A 24,540-nucleotide genomic window follows, 5' to 3' on the forward strand; every position below is an offset into this window, starting at 1 on the left:
ATAAAATTCCATGCTCAGCAGGTATAATAAAAAGTCATGCTCAGCAGGAATAATTTTTTTTATCAAATACGAAAAAGACTGCCTGGCAGATCTGAAAAAACTTTACATGGGGAAAAAGGTATTAACACAATAAAAGTGTGTACATCTGAAGCACTTTTATGGATTAAAATTCATCAGGAGTAATCAAATCTAATAGAGACTGGTAAATTCTTTTTGACCACTTCTTTATCATGGAGTATTAGGAGGAGGGATATGGGAATCTTGGACACCTTGTTCACCTCCTTTAAAAATGCAGTTACATTTTCTTGTTTCTCGTAAAATATACTTACATTTTGTTATCTTTTATATTAGCTAGATATATATATATATATATATATTAATTAGCCTTCTTATCAAATTTTATAAAAAAAAAAATGTGATAAATCAGAAAACCATTTTCTCTCAAAAAAGAAACAATAGTCATAAATCATGTAATTCGTTTATTGTATTTTATGTACAGTGTCAAGTTGAAGCAAACAGTAAAATAGATTAATGTGGTTTTTTTTGGTGAGTTGATTTGTGTGATCTGATAAGTCCAGCCCTTTCCAACTGATTTTACTGTTGTTTATTATGTAGTGTTTTTACATTACGGTACCAGCATATGACCAGTATCCCAGATAAGGTTAGGGTAGCTCTTAAATCCTGCTGCATTATATGTGTGCCTCACAGTCCCAAGTCAAGTCACATTACTTGAAGCCTACCTGATAAATTGGACATAGATTTGAATTTACAAAGGGCCACATATTTGAGTATCACAAATTCAAAGGACATAGATTTGAGGAAAGGACACACAGGATTAGGGCCTGGGCAATACGGTTTAGATTTTAGATTAGGTTTCATAATGATGGAAAACTGCATAAATTCTGTATTTATCATCACTTTTGTGAAAACAGTACATATTATGTCATAACTGTGACATCATCAGACATTTGTTGTCAGATAAAAATCTTAATGTTTAATTTATATTTCTTGACCCCATATTCAAACATAATGTGCCAATCTAAAATAATTGTAATTTTCTTGTGCCAAAGCTCGGCCTGAATGCCCTATTCCTAAAAGTTTTCATCCGTATTCCTATATTTTTTTTAAAACTAGACTTAGTTATCAGGTAGACAGAAAATTAAAAAAAACAAAATTCACATATAACGAGTTATCATGGTAACAAACCATGATGAAATTAGTATATTTTGTAAAATCTCTTTCTTTTCCTTGCTTTTCATTAAATTTTAAGTATAGTTTAAATTGGCAAAGTATCTGCTTATGCAAGAAACTTATATTTAGTGAGATTTTATCAATAGTTACAATTACGCTTAACTATTTGTTGTTTCTTGAAGGTGCACAATGTTTCAGCAATGGAAATAAAATTGAAAAATTTGCTTCGCCGAGGGCAGCTAGATACGACCGCAGAGGTCCAAACCTGAACAGTTGGGGTAAAAATGGACACAATAGTGGCACTTGATACAGGTCTGAATTTGGATTGTAATTAAATATTTGACACATAATAGGTTTCTGACACAAAAAAAAACTCTTAGAAAGAACTTAGAATTGGTTATATGATTTGAATTTATAATCAATATTTTGGCATTTGTGCAATACACGAGGCCACAATTAAAAATATTTTGATTTACCCAAACCCTACCCAAAGGTTGAGATAGTGGGTAGGTAGGTAGGCATTTTTTCCCTTTTTATTTCAAAAAATGAAATTGAAGTATCGGGTGTTTATAAGTCTTCATGCTTATCTGATTAAAAAAAAACTTCTTCAAATCAGGACAATAAAAGAATTTGAGTAGGCAGCTTTTTTCTGGGTAGATAGGGTTTGGGCAAACAAACCAATTCTTCTTTATGGCCCTATGCTGATGCAATTTTTTTACGCCCCCTAATTTAAATTATTCAAATGACATAGATTTCTATTTATTTATACTAAAGTAATGGTCCGGTAACCAAATGTTTTTGACAACGATGACGTGATACCAATATAGGACTGCAAAATTTTTTTGCTGTCGTATAAAACTGAATTTACTCTGTATTTTTCACGGTTTTCATGAAAACAGTTCATATTATGATGTAATTGTGACATCAATAGATAAAACATCTTAGGTTTTCTTATATATTTCCTTTCTCTATGCATTTTCATACAATATGTGCAAATTTGAAATAGTTGATGAATATTTCATTTTTGTGGGCCAAAACTTTGCCTTCATGCCCCTACTCCTTTGAGGCTGGACATAGAGTTGACTCTTACATATAAACATGTATTCAAACATAAATGTGTATACATTTATAAAAACACAAAAGTTATTTCACAATCTCCAGGAAAATATTCTAATTCAACATGATCTTTGAAGAATCATTTTAATATTTTCATACTAAATGCAGTACCAAGTTAATCAACTTGTTCTTCTTTTTCAATTGTCTTCTCAAGCTCCTGTGCATCTGATCTATATAGGTGTCTATACTTGTTGTGTTTTTGCATATGTTTCTGCAAATTGTGTCTTAAGCTGAATGATTTGTCACACATTTCACAAAAAAAGGCTTTTTCACCAGTATGAGTTCTCATGTGCTTGGTTAAGTCTGAACTTTGACTGAAACCTCTGCTGCATGTAGTACATGTGTAGGGTTTTTCTCCAGTATGAGTCCTTATATGTGCCTGGAGTGTACTATTTTGTCTAAAATATTTGCCACAAATTGTACATGAGAACGGTTTTTCACCACTATGTATTCGCATATGTTTTTGTAGGTCCCAGTTCCAGCGGAATCTTTTGCTGCATTCTGTACATGCAAATGGGCGATCACCACTGTGTGACTGGTCATGTCGATGTAAATCTCTCTTTAGTCGAAAACTTTTGCCACATGTCTCACAAGAGAAGGGTCTTTCTCCTGTATGGGATCTGATATGTGCCTGAAGAGAACTTTTCCCCTGATAAGACTTCTCACATAAATGGCATTTAAATGGCTTTTCAGCTTCATCTGTATTAGACTGTTCTTCTGATTCAGTTACATATGAACTTGTTAACTTTTCCAGCTCAGAATGTAGCTTCAAATGATCTTGTAACATTGATAGCTCAGTAAATTTCATTCCACAAGTAGCACAAACATTTTCCTTTTCTTCACATAATGAAGAGTTATTTTCTTTTTTCACAGAATTCTGAGGATCATTATTATCATCATTTTTTTCATAATTGCCAATCATGTCAATTGAATTATCTGATGTACTACTTGACGTATCTATTATATCAACAGGTTCTTGATTTATTCCATCATCAAGTTCTTCACAGCTGCTCTTATGAGTTACATGTATGGGTGACATATCAGGATTGCATTCTTGTGACATTTTGTGTGCCTGAATGTCTTCCATTTGACTGAACTCTTTGCCACACTTAACACAAGCAAACAACAATTTTTCATTTGAGGTTTGTGTGATACTGGTATAATTATCACCAATTTGTCCTTTTAATGTTTCGTCTGTATCTTTATCACTATCATGATCAACTTCATCATCATCAACTATAACTGTATCTTCAAATGTCTTGCATGCCTGTGATAATCTATGACTTTTTAGTTCTTTGATTTGACTAAATTCCTTGCCACACCTAGTACAAGCAAAAAATAATTGGTCAGAATGACTTTCTTTATGTTCTAGCATTTCATTAAGCTTATCAAATCCTCTTTTGCAAACAGAACAAACATGAGGGTTATCTCCTACATGTGTTTTCATGTGCTTTGTCAAATCCCCATTTTGTGCAAATCCTCTTTCACATATGGTACATACATATGGTTTCTCTCCCGTGTGTGTTCTAATATGTTTCTGTAAATCTCCACTCTGACTGAATCCACGTCCACATCTTTCACATATGTGAGGTTTTTCTCCCTCATGTATTAGTACATGCCTCTGCAAGACATAACGTCTCCCAAATGTTTTACCACATGTAGTACATACATAAGGTTTGTCAGGTGTATGTGTGGTCTCATGTATTTTAAGAGTGTTTTTTCGACTAAATCCTTTATTGCATACACTACAAACAAAAGGTTTTTCGCCAGTATGTGTTCTCATATGAATCTGTAGAGATGCATTGTGATTGAAGCCTTTATCACATTGATTACATGTAAACATTTTTTCATCTGCATGTGTTCTCAAATGTGTCCTTAAATTAGATTTCTGGTTAAAGCCTTTGCCACATGTTGGGCATGTAAACAGTTTCACCTCTGAATGGATCATGCTATGTTTTCTCAAGTGGCTCATGTAAAAAAATCCTTTTCCACAAGAAGGACAAATATAGCGATTTTCTCCTGGTTGTCCAAACACATCATCACTCCAAATAGAACCTTTCTTTCCAGGTTTTCTGGGAAGGCTTTCTTTTGTCATTTTCTCCATGATATTTTTCAAATTTGAATACTTTTCACTCTTTTCGTCATCAGAGGAACCACTTTCATCTAAACTTTGATTAGAACTAGACTTAATCTCAATACTTAGTTTTGAAGCTTTTGGCACTTGGTCTTTTGGAAATTTTGGATCAAGTTCAAGATTTTGACGTACTTCTGAAATTATTTCATCTAGTCTTTTGATTTTTGTTTCTGTTAAATCAGATCCATATTGCAGCAAAGCCCTTGAGTTAACATTTGGATTGTCTATCCCTGAAGCCTCACTTGATCTTTGAAAATCTGTATCACTTTGAGGCATGTCAGCCTTTATTTCTATGAAGAAGAAAAAGAGATAAAAATCATTCATATGCTAGAAATCACAACAGTTAACATTAAAGTGATACAAACAAATAAAATACTGGTGACTGTGACAGATTATGTTTTCATATCATTCATTTCCTTTTGTTTTGTCATTAACAAAGAGATCAGGGTAAATTCAGGGAAGAAATTCACACATGTAGAAAATCTAATTTAAAGATCTTTCAGTATTAATAACCTAAATTCCAATTTCTTTTCACAGAAGATTCAAAATTTGTTGAAAGTTTTGGGATTTACATGCCTTAAACACTATTTCTTTGTTTAGCTCATAATTTTTCATTAGAGGTTTCATCTCATTAATTCAACAAAGAAACTAATTGTGCAAAAATCTTAAGTAATTCCACAAGCCCTTCAAAATTGCTCATTAAGGCTTGTAAATGAGCAGTGTTCTGAAGATAACAGACACATGAGATTCTCATTGTCCATGAAAATACACTTAAATGATAAGTAAAGACATCTGCAAGTGACACACAATAAACATTCTATTAGAGCAAAGAAGTCTTGAGAAATTCAAGAAAAGAAGATATAACTTTTTTACGTGCATCTATATACATGTATATATAAGTAAAAAATCTGAAAGTCTAAGTGACATAACTAAACCATTGTAATTTAATCGAATGAGATTACAGTAATCGACCCCATCCCTGAGTGACATCATACCATTCTATGAACCCAAAAACAAATTTGCAGTCCTATAAAAATAACTTACATGTATATAAGTAATACACCTGTCTGAGAGTAAGTGACAGGGTTACACATTTTTGTGAATGCCCGACCCTCCCCTACCGGCCAAACCATGGACAGTGGTTTAACAGCACATCATACTTTAAAGGAACAAAACGTAATGAAATGCTATGCTGACCACAGAGGTCCAACCCTAAACAGATGGGCCAAAAAATATTCACGCCTGATACAGGTCTTAATTTGGATTGTAGTTAAATATTTGACACATAATAGGTTTCAAAGAACTTAGAATTGGTTATATGATTTTAATTTGTATTCAATTTTTTGCTTTTCTACAATACATACTATGCTGTTGTGTATTGACACCCCCCTCCCCACCCCACCCCAATCCCTAAGTAAATTGAAAAAAAAAAATTTAATCCCCCCTTTTAAAAAAACCAAATTCTTTCCCTCAAAATACAGTCATATTTTCAATTCAAATTTGCAATGGAATTTGCAACCATTATTACCAATTTAAATACATTTTGTATATCAAAAGTCATAAAATAGAAAATGACATTACATAGTCATGGCTAAATTAATATTCCTTTAATAGTTAATAAATCAACAGCTAATCACTTCTAGAGTGAAGACACTTCAACATTTCTTGATACATAATTTAAAAGCAGTGTAATGGAGGTAATCAAAAAATAATTTAAAAGCAGTGTAATGGAGGTAATCTACACTGCTTTTAAATTGTCCAATAACAAGGAAACCCTTGTTTTCCCCCTTTTTGTCCCTATTTCCTAAACAGTTTGAGCCATAACCCCCAAAGTCAATTGTTACCATTCCTTTGTGGTATGGAAACTTGTGGTATAATATCAGCGAGATTCATACACCATTCCACAAGTTATTGTCTAGAAACTAGAAAAATGCTTATTTGGGCCCATTTTTGGTCCCTAATTCCTAAATTGTTAGGACCATGCATATTATTTTATTATCAATCATTGGGATTGCCAAGGGATTACCATAATTGCCTTTTGTTTTTAAGTCTTTAAGGATCAAAATCTGGGTTAGGCATAAAATGTGCGGCTGGCTCAGTCAAAATTTTTTTTGAAGCCCTGGACCATAATAAACCCCCAAAATTATTCTGAACCTTCCTGCTGTGGTTATAAACGTTCCGTTTAAATTTCATAGATTTCTTTTTACTTATACTAAATTAAAGTTATTGTTCTGTGACCAAATGTCTTCAATCGATGCAGATAACAAGAATGACACATGATAACAATATAGGACCACAAATGTTTTTGCGGTCGTATAAAAACCAGTTGAAAACAGTTTGATAAATAGATAAACATACTGATACAAAAACAGAGTACAATGACCATGTATTAATGTAAACCTTATTTTTAAATACCTTTTTCAACATGATCTATAAAAATTTCCTTCTGTTCTGACGATATCATTTTAACTTTTCCAGTATTCTCTATATACTTTGGACTTTCTATTTCATTTGATGACTTTTTTGTATCTTTTACTTTCCCACATATATCTAAATTTAGATCTCCTGTTGATTTCTGATACAAAAATGAAGCTCTACCACTTATTCTGAATGAACTGCCTTCTACTGCATCCTCTAGTTTTGTTCCTGTTTTTATGTTGGGGACACGTACAGTCAGTAGTGTTCCTTCAGGTTGACAATTATCATTATTGCCATGACTGCTGTTGTGACCAATATTACAGTTTTCATTTTTGTTCTCATTATAGTTATCTGACGGCTCAGTTTTTATTTCAATCAGCAGATTTTCTGTTTGCTTTTCCATTATAGTGCTTCAGAACTCAATCATTCACAACAATAACCAAATATTGATGTTTCTGGAAGATAAAAAAAAATGTGTACCTTAAATACATGTACATGTACATTCAATGTTGCAAGAATAAAAACATATAACATTAGTGAGACTAATATTTTAAGTAACTTAAAATATAATTTCCGTGCAATTGGAGATTTCTGATTTGTGAAAAAAAATAAAATGTTACAAAAAGTCAATATGTTGCCAGAAAATGGCTTTGTAGGTGAAATAACATGTTTCTGCACATCTTGCATGGTTTATATATTTTGTTTAGCATCATAGCTTGGCACAGGTGCATTCATATGAACCCGAAGTTCCACTGCTGGAATACTATGGTTACATTAAGAAGACTACCCAAGTTTGTCAGGAGTGTAACAATTGAGTTAAGATGTTATTTTTTTAGATATAATGTTGTCATAGTTGTTGTTTTTTTCTTGAATTTCAGTGAACATTACCTGTTGCAGTTCATGAAAAACAGGCATACCATTAATATGGTCTTCGTTGCTTTTATATGCTCAATACTTCTATGTCAGGAGTGTAACACCCAAAATTGTTTTATTTTAATGTTAATTGCAAAGGGAAGTTATTAAACAATTCGAAATTTGGTGACTATGTGGAACGCATCTATCCCATCGAATTGGAGATAAAGGATACTACAGATACAGTTAAGTCGGCTTCATATCTTGACTTACATCTAGAAATTGACAATGAGGGTCGGTTGAAAACAAAACTTTACGCGACAAAAGAGATGATTTCAGCTTTCCAATTGTGAACTTTCCATTTCTAAGTAGCAACATTCCAGCAGCACCTGCATACGGGGTTTATATCTCCCAATTGATACGATATTCCCGTGCCTGCATTTCCTATCATGATTTTCTTGATAGAGGATTACTGCTCACAAGGAAGCTATTAAACTAAGAGTTCCAAATGGTGAAGTTGAAATCATCCCTTCGTAAATTTTACGGACGCCATCATGAGTTGGTTGACCGTTATGGAATAACCGTTTCACAAATGATATCGGATATGTTCTTTACGTCGTAACTACAATCCCCTTCCCTTTCATGAATGTGACCTACCGAATTAGACTATTTACCGGATTTGTAATCACATAAGCAACACGACGGGTGCCACATGTGGAGCAAGGGATCTGGTTACCCTTCCGGAGCACCTGAGATCACCCCTAGTTTTTGGTGGGGTTCGTGTTGTTTATTCTTTAGTTTTCTATGTTGTGTCATGTGTACTATTGTTTTTCTGTTTGTCTTTTTTATTTTTAGCCATGGCGTTGTCAGTTTGTTTTGGATTTATGAGTTTGACTGTCCCTTTGGTATCTTTCGTCCCTCTTTTATTGGAAGAAAAACAAGCTGATAACTATTAAAAACTGACATAACTACACACCAGCTTTCACAGAAGACAAGTCTACATTATTACTTTTGAAATTATTGAACTAGCTAGTTTAAATGTGTTACAGTCCTTACGTACAAGTAATGAGCATACAAAAGCAATGAAGACAATAGTAATGGCATGTTTGCTACTGATGATCTGCAACAGGTTGTATTCACCATGTTCACACTCAAATTCAAGAAAAGAAAAACAGCAATAACAACATTGTTTCTATAAAACTAGAGGCTCTCAAGAGCCTGTATCGCTCACCTGATTCTACTTGGGTTTTTGAAATCATATAAAAAAAATATAAAATTTGGCTAAAAGTGACAACACAACCTCATTTATAAGGAAAGGAACATGTTTAATTTCATTCAAAAGTCCCCCACTGGCGGTCATCTTGGATGACGGATCGGCTACAAAGTAACAACACTTGGTCAGCACCTCATAAGGAACGTTCATGCCATGTTTGGTTTTATTACATTCAGTGGTTCTCTAAAAGAAGTCATTTGTATGCATTTCCCATAGGGTCCTATGTTAAACTAAGTCCCCTGCTGGGGGCCATCTTTAATGATGGATCGGCTACAAAGTAACAACACTTGGTCAGCACCACATAAGGAACATTCATGCCATGTTTGGTTTCATTCCATTCAGTGGTTCACTAGAAGAAGTCATTTGTATGCATTTCCAATAGGGTCCTATGTTAAACTAAGTACCCGCTGGCGGCCATCTTGGATAATGGATCGGCTACAAAGTAACAACAATTGGTCAGCACTCCATAAGGAACATTCATGCAATGTTTGGTTTCATTCCATTTAGTGGTTCTCTAGAAGAAGTCATTTGTATGCATTTCCCATAGGGTCCTATGTTAAACTAAGTCCCCCGCTGGCGGCCATCTTGGATGATGGATCGGCTACAAAGTAACAACACTTGGTCAGCACCCCATAAGGATAATTCATGCTGTGTTTGGTTTTATTCCATTCAGTGGTTCTCTAAAAGAAGTCATTTGTATGCATTTCCCATAGGGTCCTATGTTAAACTAAGTCCCCGGCTGGCGGCCATCTTGGATGATGGATCGGCAACAAAGTAACAACACTTGGTCAGCACCTCATAAGGAACATTCATGCCATGTTTGGTTTCATTCCATTCAGTGGTTCTCTAAAAGAAGTCATTTGTATGCATTTCCCATAGCGTCCTGTTAAACTAAGCCCCCCGCTGGCGGCCATCTTGGATGATGGATCATCTACAAAGTAACAACACTTGGTCAGCACCTCATAAGGAACATTCATGCCATGTTTGGTTCCATTCCATTCAGTGGTTCTCTAGAAGAAGTTCAAAATTTAAATTGTTAACGACGACGACGACGGACGACGCCGGACGACGACGACGGACGACGGACGCCAAGTAGTGAGAAAAGCTCACTTGGCCCTTCGGGCCAGTTGAGCTAAAAAGTACATGAATGTCACACTAAAAGCGTTACACTCCTGACATTTTTGGGTACATTTTTTGACAGTATTTTTTATACAGAGCACATACTCAGGGCTCACGCTACCAGGCGATTTGGGCAAAGAAGTCGCTTTCCCGACCGTCACTTCGCTTTCCCCGACCCCCTAAAGCGAAAACAAGTCGCCCTGTTCTTGACGATACTCGCTTCCGTCATCGGACATTTTCAATTTTTACCAAGTTGATGAAACATCAATTTTTTTATTGATAATTAAAGAAATTTAGACCTAAACGATTGCTTATCTTAAGAAAAGAGGTTGAAGCATTGTCTGTGCAGTGTGTAGCAGGTTATTTGATAAAAATACAACTTTTTATCACTTCGTGCATTTCCGCAAGTTCCGGTGGTTGTTCCTCGAAAACGTACATCAACCTAAATTTCGGCGGCAAAATAAGTTTGTTACTTCATTTAAACGTGATAAAAGTTGCCTCCAGAAAATGTTCAATCCATTTATTGCATTAAAAACGTCATGTTCCTTTCCAAATAACTTGTCAAACATCGTTTATTTTTGTAATTTTTTTTGCAGTCGTCCGCCATTGACCGATTTCTAAACTACGAATCGGAACCGGACCAGCTGTGACCGAAATCCGTACTTTTACAATAATTACTACGGACGCACGGATGGAACAGCTGACAGAAGAATATTGATCCCAAAGGGGAAAATTACGTATTCCACACGCATTAAGAGACTTTTGGTTACATCTCATTGATTGGTGTATATAATTCCCTATATTTTTTATGGATTGTTTCAAAGTTGCTTAACTCTGAGACTATTAATTGAGGGTTTCTTATCGTCGAGTTGCAAGTTGCGAGTTAAGAAAGTCGAGTTGCGAGTTATAAAAGTCGAGTTGCGAGTTAAGAAAGTCGAGTTTCGAGTTAAGAAAGTCGAGTTGCGAGTTACAAAAGTCGAGTTGCGAGTTAAACCAGATGCTCCGCAGGGCACAGCTTTATACGACCGCAGAGGTTGAACCCTGAACGGTTGGGGCAAGTATGGATACAACTTTCAAGCTGGTTTCAGCTCTAAATTTGGACTGTGATTAAATAGTTGACACAGCATAGGTTTCTGACACAGAATGAATGTGGTCTAATGAACTTAAAATGGTTTTTTTTTGCCTTTGAGCAATTCACTATGCTGTTGAATATTAATCCTCTCAAAAAAATTGATGAAATAGCAATAACTACTTATTTAAATACATCATAAAATATTAAAATGTAAAAAAAGTGCTTGTTATCACTGAATGGTAAAGATTGTTTTAATTTATCAGTTGGTAGTAAAATTAAAATTATACATTGTATATTGTATAAAACAATGATTTAAGTTGATTCAACTACTATTCTGGACAAAGAATGAGAACTCCAATCAATTGAAAATTTCTTGAGATATTTCTTGCTATTGCGCAATACTGTGCAATTGAAAATATTTGCTATTGCACAATACTGTGCAATTGAAGATTTCTTGCTATTGCTCAATACTGTGTAATTGAAAATTTCTTGCTATTGCACAACACTGTGCAATTGAAGATTTCTTGCTATTGCTGAATACTCTGCAATTGAAAATTTCTTGCTATTGATGCACAATACTTAATATAATAATTTTGGATCCTAATTTGGACCAACTTGAAAACTGGGCCCATAATAAAAAATCTAAGTACATGTTTAGATTCAGCATATCAAAGAAGCCCAAGAATTCAATTTTTGTTAAAATCAAGCTAAGTTTAATTTTGGACCCTTTGGACCTTTATGTTGATCAATTTGAAAACGAGACCAAAAATTAAGAATCTACATACACAGTTAGAATCGGCATATCAAAGAAACCCAATTATTCAATTTTTGATGAAATCAAACAAAGTTTTATTTTGGACCCCGATTTGGACCAACTTGAAAACTGGGCCAATAATCAAAAATCTAAGTACATATTTAGATTCAGCATATCAAAGAACCCCAAGGATTCAATTTTTGTCAAAATCAAACAAAGTTTAATTTTGGACCCTTTGGACCTTAATGTAGACCAATTTGTAAACGGGACCAAAAATTAAGAATCTACATACACAGTTAGATTCGGCATACAGGGCCGTAACTACATTGAGGCAAATGCCTCATGTGAGAAATTTCAAAAAAATGAAACAAAAGATAGTCTTAATATCAAATTGTTTTCACGGAAAATGTCTAAGCAGAAGCAATTTCTCTTCACTCGCTGGTGTCGCCCCTGCATGTTTTTCGTGATCTACGTTTCTGTTTTACTTTTAGTTTTCAAAGTTGATGGTCTGCTGTTTGAACTTCTGTGTCCCGGGTTGGTCTTTTGCTCATTTATTGTCCTACTTTATGACAATAGTCTGAGTGTTGATTTTCATTTGTAAACGTGTGGTTATGCAATGTTGCATGCCCACCGATGTCCAGATATTGTGCGAGAAAATATTTTAAGAATATACAAGACACAGAAAAAAGGGTCGTTTCTGCATGGAGAATTGAATTTGATATCAAAGAATTCACAACTGGCTTCTCTTGGTTGATAAAACTAGATAGCTGACATGGTTTAAATTAAAGTAAGGTCACCAATTTTCTGGTATCAAATAATTTGAAAAAAAAGCAATAATGTATTGCCATATGACCATTTCCATTGATGGGTTAAACTTGAATTAAGTCATGTTCAGACCCTTTTACAGAAAATAAAGGAATATGGAGTAAATGTGCACGAAACCTAATCGCACACCAAGTCAATGCATAAAAAAATACAAATGATCATTCATTTGGTCAAAGTTGCTGGGTCTTCAACAATAAAAGACTCATTAATACCGTAAATCAAGGTCAAGATGGTTCCTATAGTGTCGACTTAAGCAGTACTAGTATTTAAAGCATAATACTGCACTGTCACTATATTTCAATCTAATCGTAAAAATATCACCAAAGTCTAAGCACAATACAAGACTAAAACAGACAGACAGATCCGGTATTAATGATTATGAGAATTACGAATTTTGCTTTGTCCTACATATCGGTCTTTTAATGTTGTCCATAAAACCTTAACTTGAAGTCTTAAATTACAAGGAATCTATGTTTTTGCTTTCAGACCAGAATATTGTCAAAAAAAAGCTAAAAGTTAGTTGCGTTTTAATGTCAGAAAGAGTCCGGGAAACGCTCAGAATGCACGATTTTACGTTATTTTTCTCAGAGCTTCTGGGGGGCTTGAGCGGCCCAAGTCCTCTCGCCAAAATTTTTTTGCCTCACTATTTGAAGAGGCTAGTTACGGCCCTGGCATATCAAAGAACCTCAATTATTCAATTTTTGATGAAATCAAACAAAGTTTAATTTTGGACCCTTTGGGCCCCTTATTCCTATACTGTTGGGACCAAAACTCCCAAAATCAATCCCAACCTTCCTTTTATGGTCATAAACCTTGTGTTTAAATTTCATAAATTTCTATTTACTTATACTAAAGTTATGGTGCAAAAACAAAAACAAAAAAGGCTTATTTGGGCCCCTTTTTGGCCCCTAATTCCTAAACTGTTCTGACCTCAACTCCCAAAATCAATCCCAACCTTCCTTTTGTGGTCATAAACCTTGTGTTTAAATTTCATTGATTTCTATTTACTAATACTAAAGTTATTGTGCGAAAACCAAGAATAATGCTTATTTGGGCCCTTTTTTGGCCCCTAATTCCTGAACTGTTAGAACCAAAACTTCCAAAATCAATCCCAACCTTCCTTTTGTGGTCATAAACCTTGTGTCAAAATTTCATAAATTTCCATTTACTTAAACTAAAGTTATATTGCGAAAACCAAGAAAATGCTTATTTGGGCCCTTTTTGGCTCCTAATTCCTAAAATGTTGGGATCAAAACTCCCAAAACCAATCCCAACCTTCCTTTTGTGGTCATAAACCTTGTGTTAAAATTTCATAGATTTCTATTTACTTTTACTAAAGTTAGAGTGCGAAAACTAAAAGTATTCGGACGACGACGACGACGCCAACGTGATAGCAATATACGACGAAAAATTAAAATTTTTGCGGTCGTATAAAAAGCTGAGTTGGGAGTTACAAATGTCGAGTTGCGAGTTAGGAAAGTCGAGTTGTGAGTTACAAAAGTGGAGTTGCGAGTTACGAAAGTCGAGTTGCGAGTTAGGAAAGTCGAGTTGCGAGTTACAAAAGTCGAGTTGCGAGTTACAAAAGTCGAGTTGCGAGTTACAAAAGTCGAGTTGCGAGTTAGGAAAGTCGAGTTGCAAGTAACAAAAGTCGAGTTGCGAGTTAAGAAAGTCGGTTTGATTCACATTTGATAAACAAAACATGCATGTACCCGAACTTAGTTATTCCCGTGATCGTGGGATTTAAAACAGTTATATGTGATACTTATTTATAAGAGTCTAATATAAGTTAAGTTCTGGAAGCATTTAAAAAAAATTTGTATCCTTAATGGACGAGATCGATCTTATTTAATCCAATGCGTTTACACTACAACATAAAAAGAACCGATCTGACCATAAATTACCTTTCGTAAACAAATAATCCTAAAAATAGAATAGTAAAGGAAATTCTGCATCTCGCGCGAACTATTATAACACATTGCAAAATCATCGAGAAATAGTTTGCTCATTGGAATTTCGTATGGACTTATTAATCATTATTTTGGATCATACATCACAAGTCATTGAACAAAGATATGTGTGTAGACTATAGCTAAATAACGAACGGTCAATGCGTTGGAACATGAGGATTTGCAGCAAACAAATTGAACTTATTGATTTAGAAGATAATAAAAAAAATAGCCGAATCTATGTTTATTTTTCGTATTCCATCCATCATTTTTAAACACGCCGAACATGCGCAGATTTATTTTCCTATCTGAATATAACATTCCCTGAAAAAAGCGATCGATCTAAGCATTTACACTGGAAAAAAGACCGATTCAAATAAGATAAAAAAAACTACATCGATATCTGGAAGAAGACTTTTTAAGACCGATTGAAGATCAATCTTTTCCGTTTTCATTATTCCATCCATCGTTTTGAAAAACGTGTGTTTTTGCCGCCAAACATAGGTAGTAATTTCCATGCAATCGTGAGAGATATGTACAATAAAAGTGAATTATGTGCTAAAATAGATAATGCGCTTACTTCTAATTTTTATTCTCAAATTGCAGTAAACTAAGGGGATATTTTGAATCCCAACCTTTTCAAGATTTTTATAAATGAATTTACCGGATGCATCTAATGAAACCCCAGGTGCTGTTGATATAAATGACTGCAGAATTTACTGCCTCATGTATGCAGAGGATCTTGTTATTTTTTGTCTAGTTCCAAGGCAAGTCTTTCAAAAACGACTTGATAGTTTATACTGTACTGTAAAATGGTGTTTAGAGGTCAATCTATCTAAAACCAAAGTTATTATGTTTAACAAACCTGGAAAACTTTTAAAAGAATATTTGTTTTGCGAAAAAGGTATAATAGAATGTGATTACAATTATAAGTATCTGGGTTTAAAATGAATATTGACGTTTTAAGCATGGAAAGGGAGAGTTATACAAAAAATCACTATAAGCAATATTCAAATTGCGAACTTCATTATCTTACAATCCAAGTAATTTTACTCTATAGCATATATATATATATGACCATACAATAAAACCTATTTTAATGAATGGCAGTGAAATTATAGGAATAAGCAATGTTCAAAACTATCTCTGCAGCATGCCAGAAATAAAAGTGAATATTTATTACAGCACCTTTACATATGAACGATTTTAAATCCAATTTAAATATATTAAATGTATTTTAGGTTAAACAAATAGTCTTCTAACTTTATAGCTGTGCTAGGAGAGCTTGATATATTCCCTTTATATTTTTCAGTTGTATTATCAATTATGAAATATCGGTTTAGAATTTAAAAAAAATAAATGATATGAAAGATGGTTTACTATATGATACCTTTATGTGTAACAAAAACATGTTCACTAATAATATTGAATGCTTTAATTCATCCATACACATACATTATCTTTTCCAAAAAGCTGAAATATTTATAATTTGGAAGTAAAGCTTGACTTTGTTATCAAGTCAGTTAAGTAAAAACTTTGTTATAGTTTGGTAAAATTTTGGAACACAAAAAGAATAGATACAAAGAGTAGTAAATTAGATTTTTATTTCAAATTAAAAACTTGTTTTTCTAAAGAAATGTATCTACATGAATCTTTAAACAATTCTTTGATGAAGTGTTGTCATATGTAAAATCAGAATCAGTGCCCACGATCTCAAAATAGAAAGAGACAAGATATAAAACTTTGTATATATAGCAAGAGACCATTTTAAAGGATTTGTAAGAGATGTAGTTGAAGATGAACAACATTTCATTACAAGTTGTCCAGCATGTACAAAGATGATCTGTAGAAAGATGTTTTTCAAGGAGATATTATTCAGTATTTTTGCTAATTTTTCATATCTCTCAAATGAGACAAAATTTGTTTTGTTATTATATGTATATTTGAGAATGTGTCTGTACATAAATATTTAGGGAACTACATTTGTATATTATTACAAGTCTAGATGTTAAACGAAATGTAAATGAATATGTGTTACTTAACAATTATAATTGTAATGATTTTATAGTTCAGGTCCTGTCTTGAATTAAATGTATGTGACTTATTTAGAATAATATTTCGTTTCAACGTATAAAATATGGCAGTGGCTGTTTTGTCGACTCCCTTCGGGGCTATTTCACCAGCTCCAGCAGAAAAGCGATTTATATAGAGTTTTGCTATTTTGCCGGTTTTAATGAAGTTAAAAATAACTTATAATTGACAATATCAAACATGTGAACACTATATAACTCAAGTTTAAACCTAAGTGACTCAGTTTAATAAGTTACCCAATACTTTAAAAAAATACTTATGAAATCACGATGTAGATGTAGCAATAATCATTTTATACTTTCCAATTAAATCTTACCTGTAAAATGACGCAAATGTAGTTTTTACAATAGTATCCATGACAGCTACATTTATAAAATAAAGAATAAAAACGGGGAATGAGTCAAAGAGACAGCAACCAAATCAAAATATACAATTCAACCAAAGGTCATTGGGTCTACAACACAGCGAAAAATCACACACCTAGAGGGAGACCTGAGCAGGCCCTGAAACACAATATTAGATAGATCAAGAATATAGACGCCATTATATGCTGCTAAACATAAAGATGAACCAAAATTAAAACATATACAAGAGCAACAAAGGCTAAAGGTTCCTGACATAGGACAGACACAAAAATGCGGCGGGTTTAAACTGGTTTTTTTCACGCCCATCATTTCCCCTTCATCTCTAGTCAATGTATAAGACATATATAATTTTGACATCCTCAATTATGAGTGTCACTGACAAACAATAAATTTTGCGGTCCCTAACGAATATTGCCCGGCTCTGCAGCTGCCCCAGAAAGCCCACTTTAAACGAAATCTGCAGAAGGGGTGTTTTACATATATGTACTATAGTTTAGTTGCTATCTCCCTTTACGTTTAACGGTGCTATGTATGAAATTTAAAAATAATTAAACTGTAAGCCATCTGCTGTATTTCAAAAGGCTATCTGCTTCTTCAGAAAATACTATACGTAGTTATTATCTAGTCCATTTTATTTTTACAAGAGACCCAGATAAAGTCCAAACCACAAAAATAATCAACAACACGATGTACAATTCTATAAGCAATCATCATTCCAAAATGTTATACAGTTACACCAAAAAATTAAAATATTTTAGTTTCCACATTTTTACGCAATTCGACTTTTGTAACTCGCAACTCGACTTTTGTAACTTGCACCTCGACTTTCTTAACTCGCAACTCGACTTTTTTTTTATGAGAAACTGAATTTCACACACAAGATAGATTTGAATTAAATTGTAATTGATATATTATAATTTCTTTACATTTTTTAAAATAAAATATTTTTTTTTAGTGCTAGATATGAATATTTAGATTGTAGTTTCTCAAAACCTTAGTTAAACTTAAATAACTTTTAATTTGAAATGTTACTTTAATTGTATACTCAGATATGAATTGAATAATATAAAAAGAACATTATTTACATATGACCCTTTATACTATAGTAAAATCAAAACATTGTAGCGCACCTCACGAATGAGCACTTCTCTTTCAAATCTCACCACTTCTCCCTATCACTTTCAATAAGAGAAGTCACTTCTCCCTATAATTCTGAAGTAGTGTGAGCCCTGCATACTACAAAAATGTATTACCATCTTTGGTAGTAAGAACCAACTTATAATACATTATCTGACATAAAAAAACAGCATATATTATAGTATCAAACAAGAGACTGACCAAGGTTTAAAGGATAGTCGTCTTTTTTTTTAAATAGACCATCAGCAAAATTGGTAAATATGTAAGAAATATATAAAATTTCAAAACTGTTCACAATATGTGCTCTAGCATTATATGTTTAATATAAAAACTCTACATGATTTCAGGTCAGTTTTAGGTTAAATATGGTAGCAATAAATTCTTGTCAGGAGTGTAACAAATGTTACACTCCTGACATCGAGTTTCTGATGTAGCCCATCTAAAACAAAATTCAACATAATTCCTTATAACAATAATTGTAACATCTTTACAATGTAATGTTGAAGTCAGAGAATAGTCAATCTGTCTTGCAAAGTATTTTTTCTTGACACTTTTTATCTGAAGATTCTTCAAAAATTAAAGTGTTATACTGGTTAAGCATGTTAAAAGTTTGCTTTTTGCTTAAAAATTTTAAAAATGTGCAATCAAGTGACTAAAAGGTTTATTTTTTTGTGAGATTGTAAATTTAAAATTGATATCAATACTGATTTTCTATACATTCCAGTTAAAACAGTCTTATAGATACTGAAAAAAATAAGTCAGGAGTGTAACAAAAGGATAAAAAATATGTTTATATTTTTTTAAATGAAGAAAGCTTAAAATTGACAGAAGCAATTGGTGTGAAATTTTCAGAGGATGTAATGAGATCATATAGGTTTGATTTCTTGTAATTTTTATATAAAGTTTAAGCTTTTGCAAAGAGATTTGAAAACTATTTTTAGTAAATATCAAAGAATACACTAAAAATTGGTGAAATTTAAGAATTTAAAAAAAAAATCCCTGTATATTAGGGGAAAAAATGTCAGGAAATTCATCTATTACCTTTGATGCATCAAACAAAAAAAATACACTAGTATATTTATACTTATTAATGTTTGTAAGTTGATGATAGTATGTTGTAGTTTCCTTTGAAAAATTGATAAATTCTTGGGAGAAAATGTTGTTAAATTTTTTTCTTTTATTTTTTTGCATTAACCAATGGTAGTTTTGTAAACTTGAATGTCTCTGGATTAAAGTAGAATGATAGAAAATATATTTACAATGACTTTATTTTTATCATGTTTGTCACACTTTGGCATAATTTTTTTTTAAATAGCCCACATGTATTCGTGTTATAGTTTTTTCGCACTCTTTGTCTAGTATATTTGATAAACTCACTGCATGCATTATGCATTATTCGTGCATCATTGTCCAAAAAAATACAGACATAATTTATGAAATACAATGAACTGAAATCATTGGAAACAAACAAGAAGAAAACATAATGAAAACGTAAATATTTTACATCATTTTATTGTGTCATTGCTGCCATGAAACATGTTAAACGATATTTATCATGTTTATGCATAGTTTAATGTTAGTTTTAACATATTTATTTATAGTGGATTGCGAAAAAAGTTTTGCAACTTATATTAATCCCTTTCCACTTTGCAGATGCAAGTGCTGTCTTGTAGCAGCATTAGCCTACTCTTTTTCGAAATCTGCAAGGGTGTCTTTTACGTGCAAGAGATATGGCTCTCTCTTAACACAGGTCAGCCATTTATCGTTCCCTTCCGACGGACTATCATTGTTCATCGCTTCGAGACAATACGTCAAGGGAGAGCTGAAAATTCAGTCACTGAAATTTTCATCCCGTAACGGGAATCGAACCAGAAACCTTTGTGTTAGTAGTCTGATGCACTACACCACGGCTCTAGTTCAATGTTTGATTGAAGATTAATGATAATTAAAGATAATGTTGAGTTTTCACTATTTACAATGATTGTATATATATTCTGACGCTTGTAATTGTATAGTCTGACGTGTGTACAAAGTCAACTTTTATGTTTTTTTTTAAAGTTTACTGTTTTAGTTGTCAGCAATCATGGCAATTCAGACTTATTCTTGCAAAAATATGTGCTCTGTGCAATTGTTAGAATCCGAAACACATCTAGGTTTACCTTTTATTAATCAATCAAAAATTTTTCATACTCTGACTTTGTTGAAAACATTACAAATGTACATACACTACCTTTATCTTGCTCTTTATATTCAATAAAAACTGGACAATCCATTTCTTCTTAACAAACGTTGAATTTCTTCATCTATCAATATAATTTTTAAAAAATCACTTTATTACGTTAACAGTAACTTCTTATCAAGCACCTTTAAATGTAAAAAAAATTGATGCATATTTTATTTAATATATTTATTTGGAATAACTATAAGTAGTTTTCAAAAGTTTTTTTTTAATTACTTTTCGCTATATACTGCAGTCAGGGGACTTACTGAAATAAGTGATTTTTAAATCACTTATTTGAGTAGCAAATTCGAAGTTTTGTCACAAATTGTGATTTTGTAGTTTTACCAAAATTTTAAACACATAGGTTTAAAAAACATCTTTTCATTAGTAAAATTGAAAAAAAAATGAATTTTTTGCTTCTTTTAAGTATCAAGGTTTATGCCTTTGATGCTATCATTTAGCTGCAAATTCTATTTTAGTTGAAAAAAATGCTATAATAATGGCTCTACATAATGAACTGATACTTGCTTAACAGATTTTTCTAAGCAGTGGGAGTATTTTTCCTGTAAAGTTCAAGGTTTCATCTTTCAGATTATGTAATAAAATTCTACTGTTTGCATAAAAATTTCACTGATGGGGGGGTGTTGAAATTAGTGGGGGTTATTAAAATAATGATACTTAAAGAAGTGATTTTTGGGAAGCCCGAAATTGAGGTATGATACTTAAAGAAGTAATTTTTATGTCATTATCCTAGATTCAGTACAAGGTCATCACCTGATATGACCTGGTCATCCTAGACAACACAGATGTTGGTTGGTATAAGTATAGAAACATAATTAGTCCCTGGATCATTAGTATTCTATATTAAAAGCTACAGTAAAATTAAATCACTTCTTCTAGCGATTATTTTATACTACTTAAATAGGTGATTATTAAAGAAAGACAACTCTTACTTTCAACCTTTATGGAAATAATGTTACTTGAATCAGTGATTTAGAAAATCACTCATTTTTAAAAGTAAGTCCCCTGATATATATATTGTCTTCTTGACCATGCTGACTCCTCTTGTAGCTAATTAGTGAGACCTGAATTAAGTAAAACTTAAAAGAGCTGAGGCAAAAAGACAAAGCTTCTAATTGGGATCATATATATAATTATGAAATAAGTAACCATTATATATATAAGTTAACATGTTAACCCTTATAATTATTCAACTCTGAATACAATATGAGTGAGTCTTGTGGTTCAATCAATACATTTTGTAAACACAAAATATTTCTCAGTCTCAGGTGGGTCTCATTGAGGTCAGTGGCGTAGCTAGAATGAAACGATGTGCAAGCAATTACTGCCGAGTGGAGCGAGGCGAAAAAATTTTGGAACCCTTTTAAGCTAATCACATTGTTGGTAGTGTATGCAGATTTTTTTTTTTTTTTTTCGGTTTTCGGTCATAGGATGGTTATACTACAAGAGGAGCTACATGTAGAAAGGACTTGTAAACAATTTATGAATGAAAACTATTAATTAATCTTCTGAAGAAAGTAAATCATGGTAAATTGAATACATAAACAACACATTTTTGTGATACCGAAATTACTCAAAATTGTCCAAAATCTGCTCTTCGCGTCTAGGCAGAAACGAACTTCTCTATTACTTTGTCAATATTAACACTGAATTCCCGAGTATATGCAGTAATGCTAGCGATGATAACCTGTCGTTGTTCATTGTTGATCGTACATTTGTTTTCAACAGACGTAGTACCTTGATATATCTCCACGGTAGCACACGCGAGGTGTTATAAATCAGCGTACGTGTTCGCCATCGAGCGACCTCCCAATTTAATTCGTCAAAATTACATGCCAGGTCAGTTTCGTATGTCTCAGACAAAGTTGAGATTTCTTCGTTTGTTATATTTCAAACAACACAAAGAAGCAGATACGGCGCAAAGAAGCGATTTTCTAATAATACTAATAATACCAGACGCGACTCCACTCTCCAGTTTCATTATCATATGGTCTATGAACGCAAAATATAATGATACTTTCCAATACTGTTTTGGCGTGTTTGCAGGGTGATTGTGTCTTGTTGTCTGTCGAACACATCGCCTCGGGATCTGATAAATCTAATGCCGATTGGTACATCTCATTCCAAACAGATAAACCGTACTCAGTAAAATGTGCTCCGAAACTACATGTCTTAGACTGAGTATAACAAATTCAAATCTTGTAAAAGATACAAGTTACTGTCCGATTTTGTCATGATCTCCAATAAAACTTTTATTTTGAAACCAAATACCGTTATTTAATGACATTTCATTAATTAAAAAAACAGTGACAACATGTGTTTCCTTTAAACATTTAATTTATATTTTTATTTTGCCATATTTTTTTTTGCATGCCGAATCGATGTGCACGCAACTGCATGTTAGCGTATATGCAGCTACGCGCCTGGAGGTTTAAGCGTGATGAAGGATTGCTGATTTTTTTTAAGCATGACACGTGAAAGTCAAGTTATTGTGCCATGAACACAGGAATTGAAGTCTAGCGGGACACAGGAAATTAACCAAAAAAAATAGGAACTGCTTTCGTACATATCAAAACCCTGCAATGAGACCGCCTCTTAGTAGAGCTGGTACTGGTAGAGACATACAAATGATACATTTGTATATATATATATATGTCTCAGGTCTAAAGTATGTTACAGACACAACTGTACATCACTGTCTCCAAATCGCAATTTTCAAATACTATAAGATCCAATTATTATAAATTGTGAAAATTACAACAACTGGCGATAACTTCGTAAGGTATAACGTTGTTATGATATCAACATCCATAAATACCAAAATTTCAGCGTTCTACTGTTGTGTTTATTGAAACTCACCCCACAACTCTATAATCTTTAAATATACGAATGCATTTTCTATTCATAACTTTTTAAGGAAAAAAATCAGGATATTGTTGTTGGAAGAAATCAATAATGGGACAATACATCATTCTAATTTATGTCAAAACTTGGATTTGTATCGAAAGTTCTGATTGGTTAGTTTCAGCATTTCCGTTCTATAGATATTTATCCTTGAAAAAAAAGAAAAGAAATCGTGAATATAGATAACCTTCATCAAGCATCAATTTCAGGCAATGATTCTTCTTCTTTTTCTCTTTCAATACAGAGTCGGACTCTTCTTGAGTGTATAATGACTCTTGCTCGTAAAATCATGAGGCCTTTCCTCCTCAATTATCAAAACCAGCAGTAACTATTACAGTAATTTGGGATCTAAGCATCTAAGGTAAAGGAGGTGACCTAGTCCAAATAATTACGACGTCTTGGAAGGCTATTTTAAATTTTTGCTTTGACGCCTTCCTGCGCAGTCGGAAACCAGGTTGAAATAGAACAAAAGAATCGAAGCTCTTTGTTAGAGAAGGCGATAAATGCTTTAATACTGTAATGTTTACTATAGTGACAAAAATTTTAAAAGTTAATAGAAACAAACAAAATTACAATTTTCTTCTCAATTATGAAGTGTTTTATTTTGAAAACACCATTTGCATAAGTTTTCAATTTATTTACAGCCACGAGTCTACTTCGTCAAAATTATCTCCCCATTACGCCAGTTCATTTTCACAATCGACGACATGGGTATCTTTCAAGTTGGATGAAGAAAATGCATAACCTCCGATTTTTATGAAAAAATTACCACGGACGTAAAACATATCAATCTATTAGTTCAGTAATTTTCGTATCTGCCCTTCCATTATGTGACTCAAGAAAAAATTCCAAAAAATGGGTAACAATTGTATCGAAAAGAGAAAATCGAGTGCACCTTTTTATGTTCGGGCGTGTTTGAGTTAAATATTTTGTCTTGATATCGTACAAAGCAAGAATATTTCATACATCGTCTCGCTTCGGATTCTATCATTTTTATATATCAAAGCTACAGGTTGACTTTATAACATAAAAAAATCACAGTACTAAAAGATGAAATATATGGGTCAAGTGAAATACCTATCTAATGAATCACAAAAACAG

The 24,540-nt window shown here is 32.9% G+C and overlaps 1 protein-coding gene across 3 annotated transcripts; it reads right to left on the bottom strand.

The window, feature by feature from the left end:
* Nucleotides 1-464: 464 nt before the first annotated feature.
* On the bottom strand, nt 465-23,551 carry LOC139527641 (zinc finger protein 271-like). 3 transcript variants are annotated; one of them, XM_071323177.1, is made up of 4 exons: nt 23,395-23,551; nt 20,524-20,596; nt 6,857-7,314; nt 465-4,731 (listed from the first exon to the last, which is right to left on the bottom strand). In XM_071323177.1, exons 3-4 carry the CDS (start codon nt 7,260-7,262, stop codon nt 2,423-2,425), a joined length of 2,715 nt encoding a protein of 904 aa, XP_071179278.1. In that variant the 5' UTR covers nt 7,263-7,314; nt 20,524-20,596; nt 23,395-23,551; the 3' UTR covers nt 465-2,422. The 3 variants fall into 3 exon arrangements, with proteins under 3 accessions (XP_071179278.1, XP_071179279.1, XP_071179280.1); XM_071323178.1 differs by having other exon boundaries at nt 20,519-20,596; nt 23,395-23,524; XM_071323179.1 differs by lacking the exon at nt 20,524-20,596 and having other exon boundaries at nt 23,395-23,525.
* Nucleotides 23,552-24,540: the final 989 nt, after the last annotated feature.

This window comes from Mytilus edulis, chromosome 6, assembly GCF_963676685.1.
Source record: "Mytilus edulis chromosome 6, xbMytEdul2.2, whole genome shotgun sequence".
In the NCBI taxonomy this organism is placed as follows: domain Eukaryota; kingdom Metazoa; phylum Mollusca; class Bivalvia; order Mytilida; family Mytilidae; genus Mytilus; species Mytilus edulis.

Excerpts from the sequence above, each read along its gene's own strand:
- LOC139527641 (XM_071323177.1), bottom strand. The coding sequence starts at position 7,262 with ATGGAAAAGCAAACAGAAAATCTGCTGATTGAAATAAAAACTGAGCCG. Across the intron at positions 4,732-6,856 it reads TATAGATCATGTTGAAAAAG|AAATAAAGGCTGACATGCCT; the intron begins GTATTTAAAAAT and ends TCTTCTTCATAG.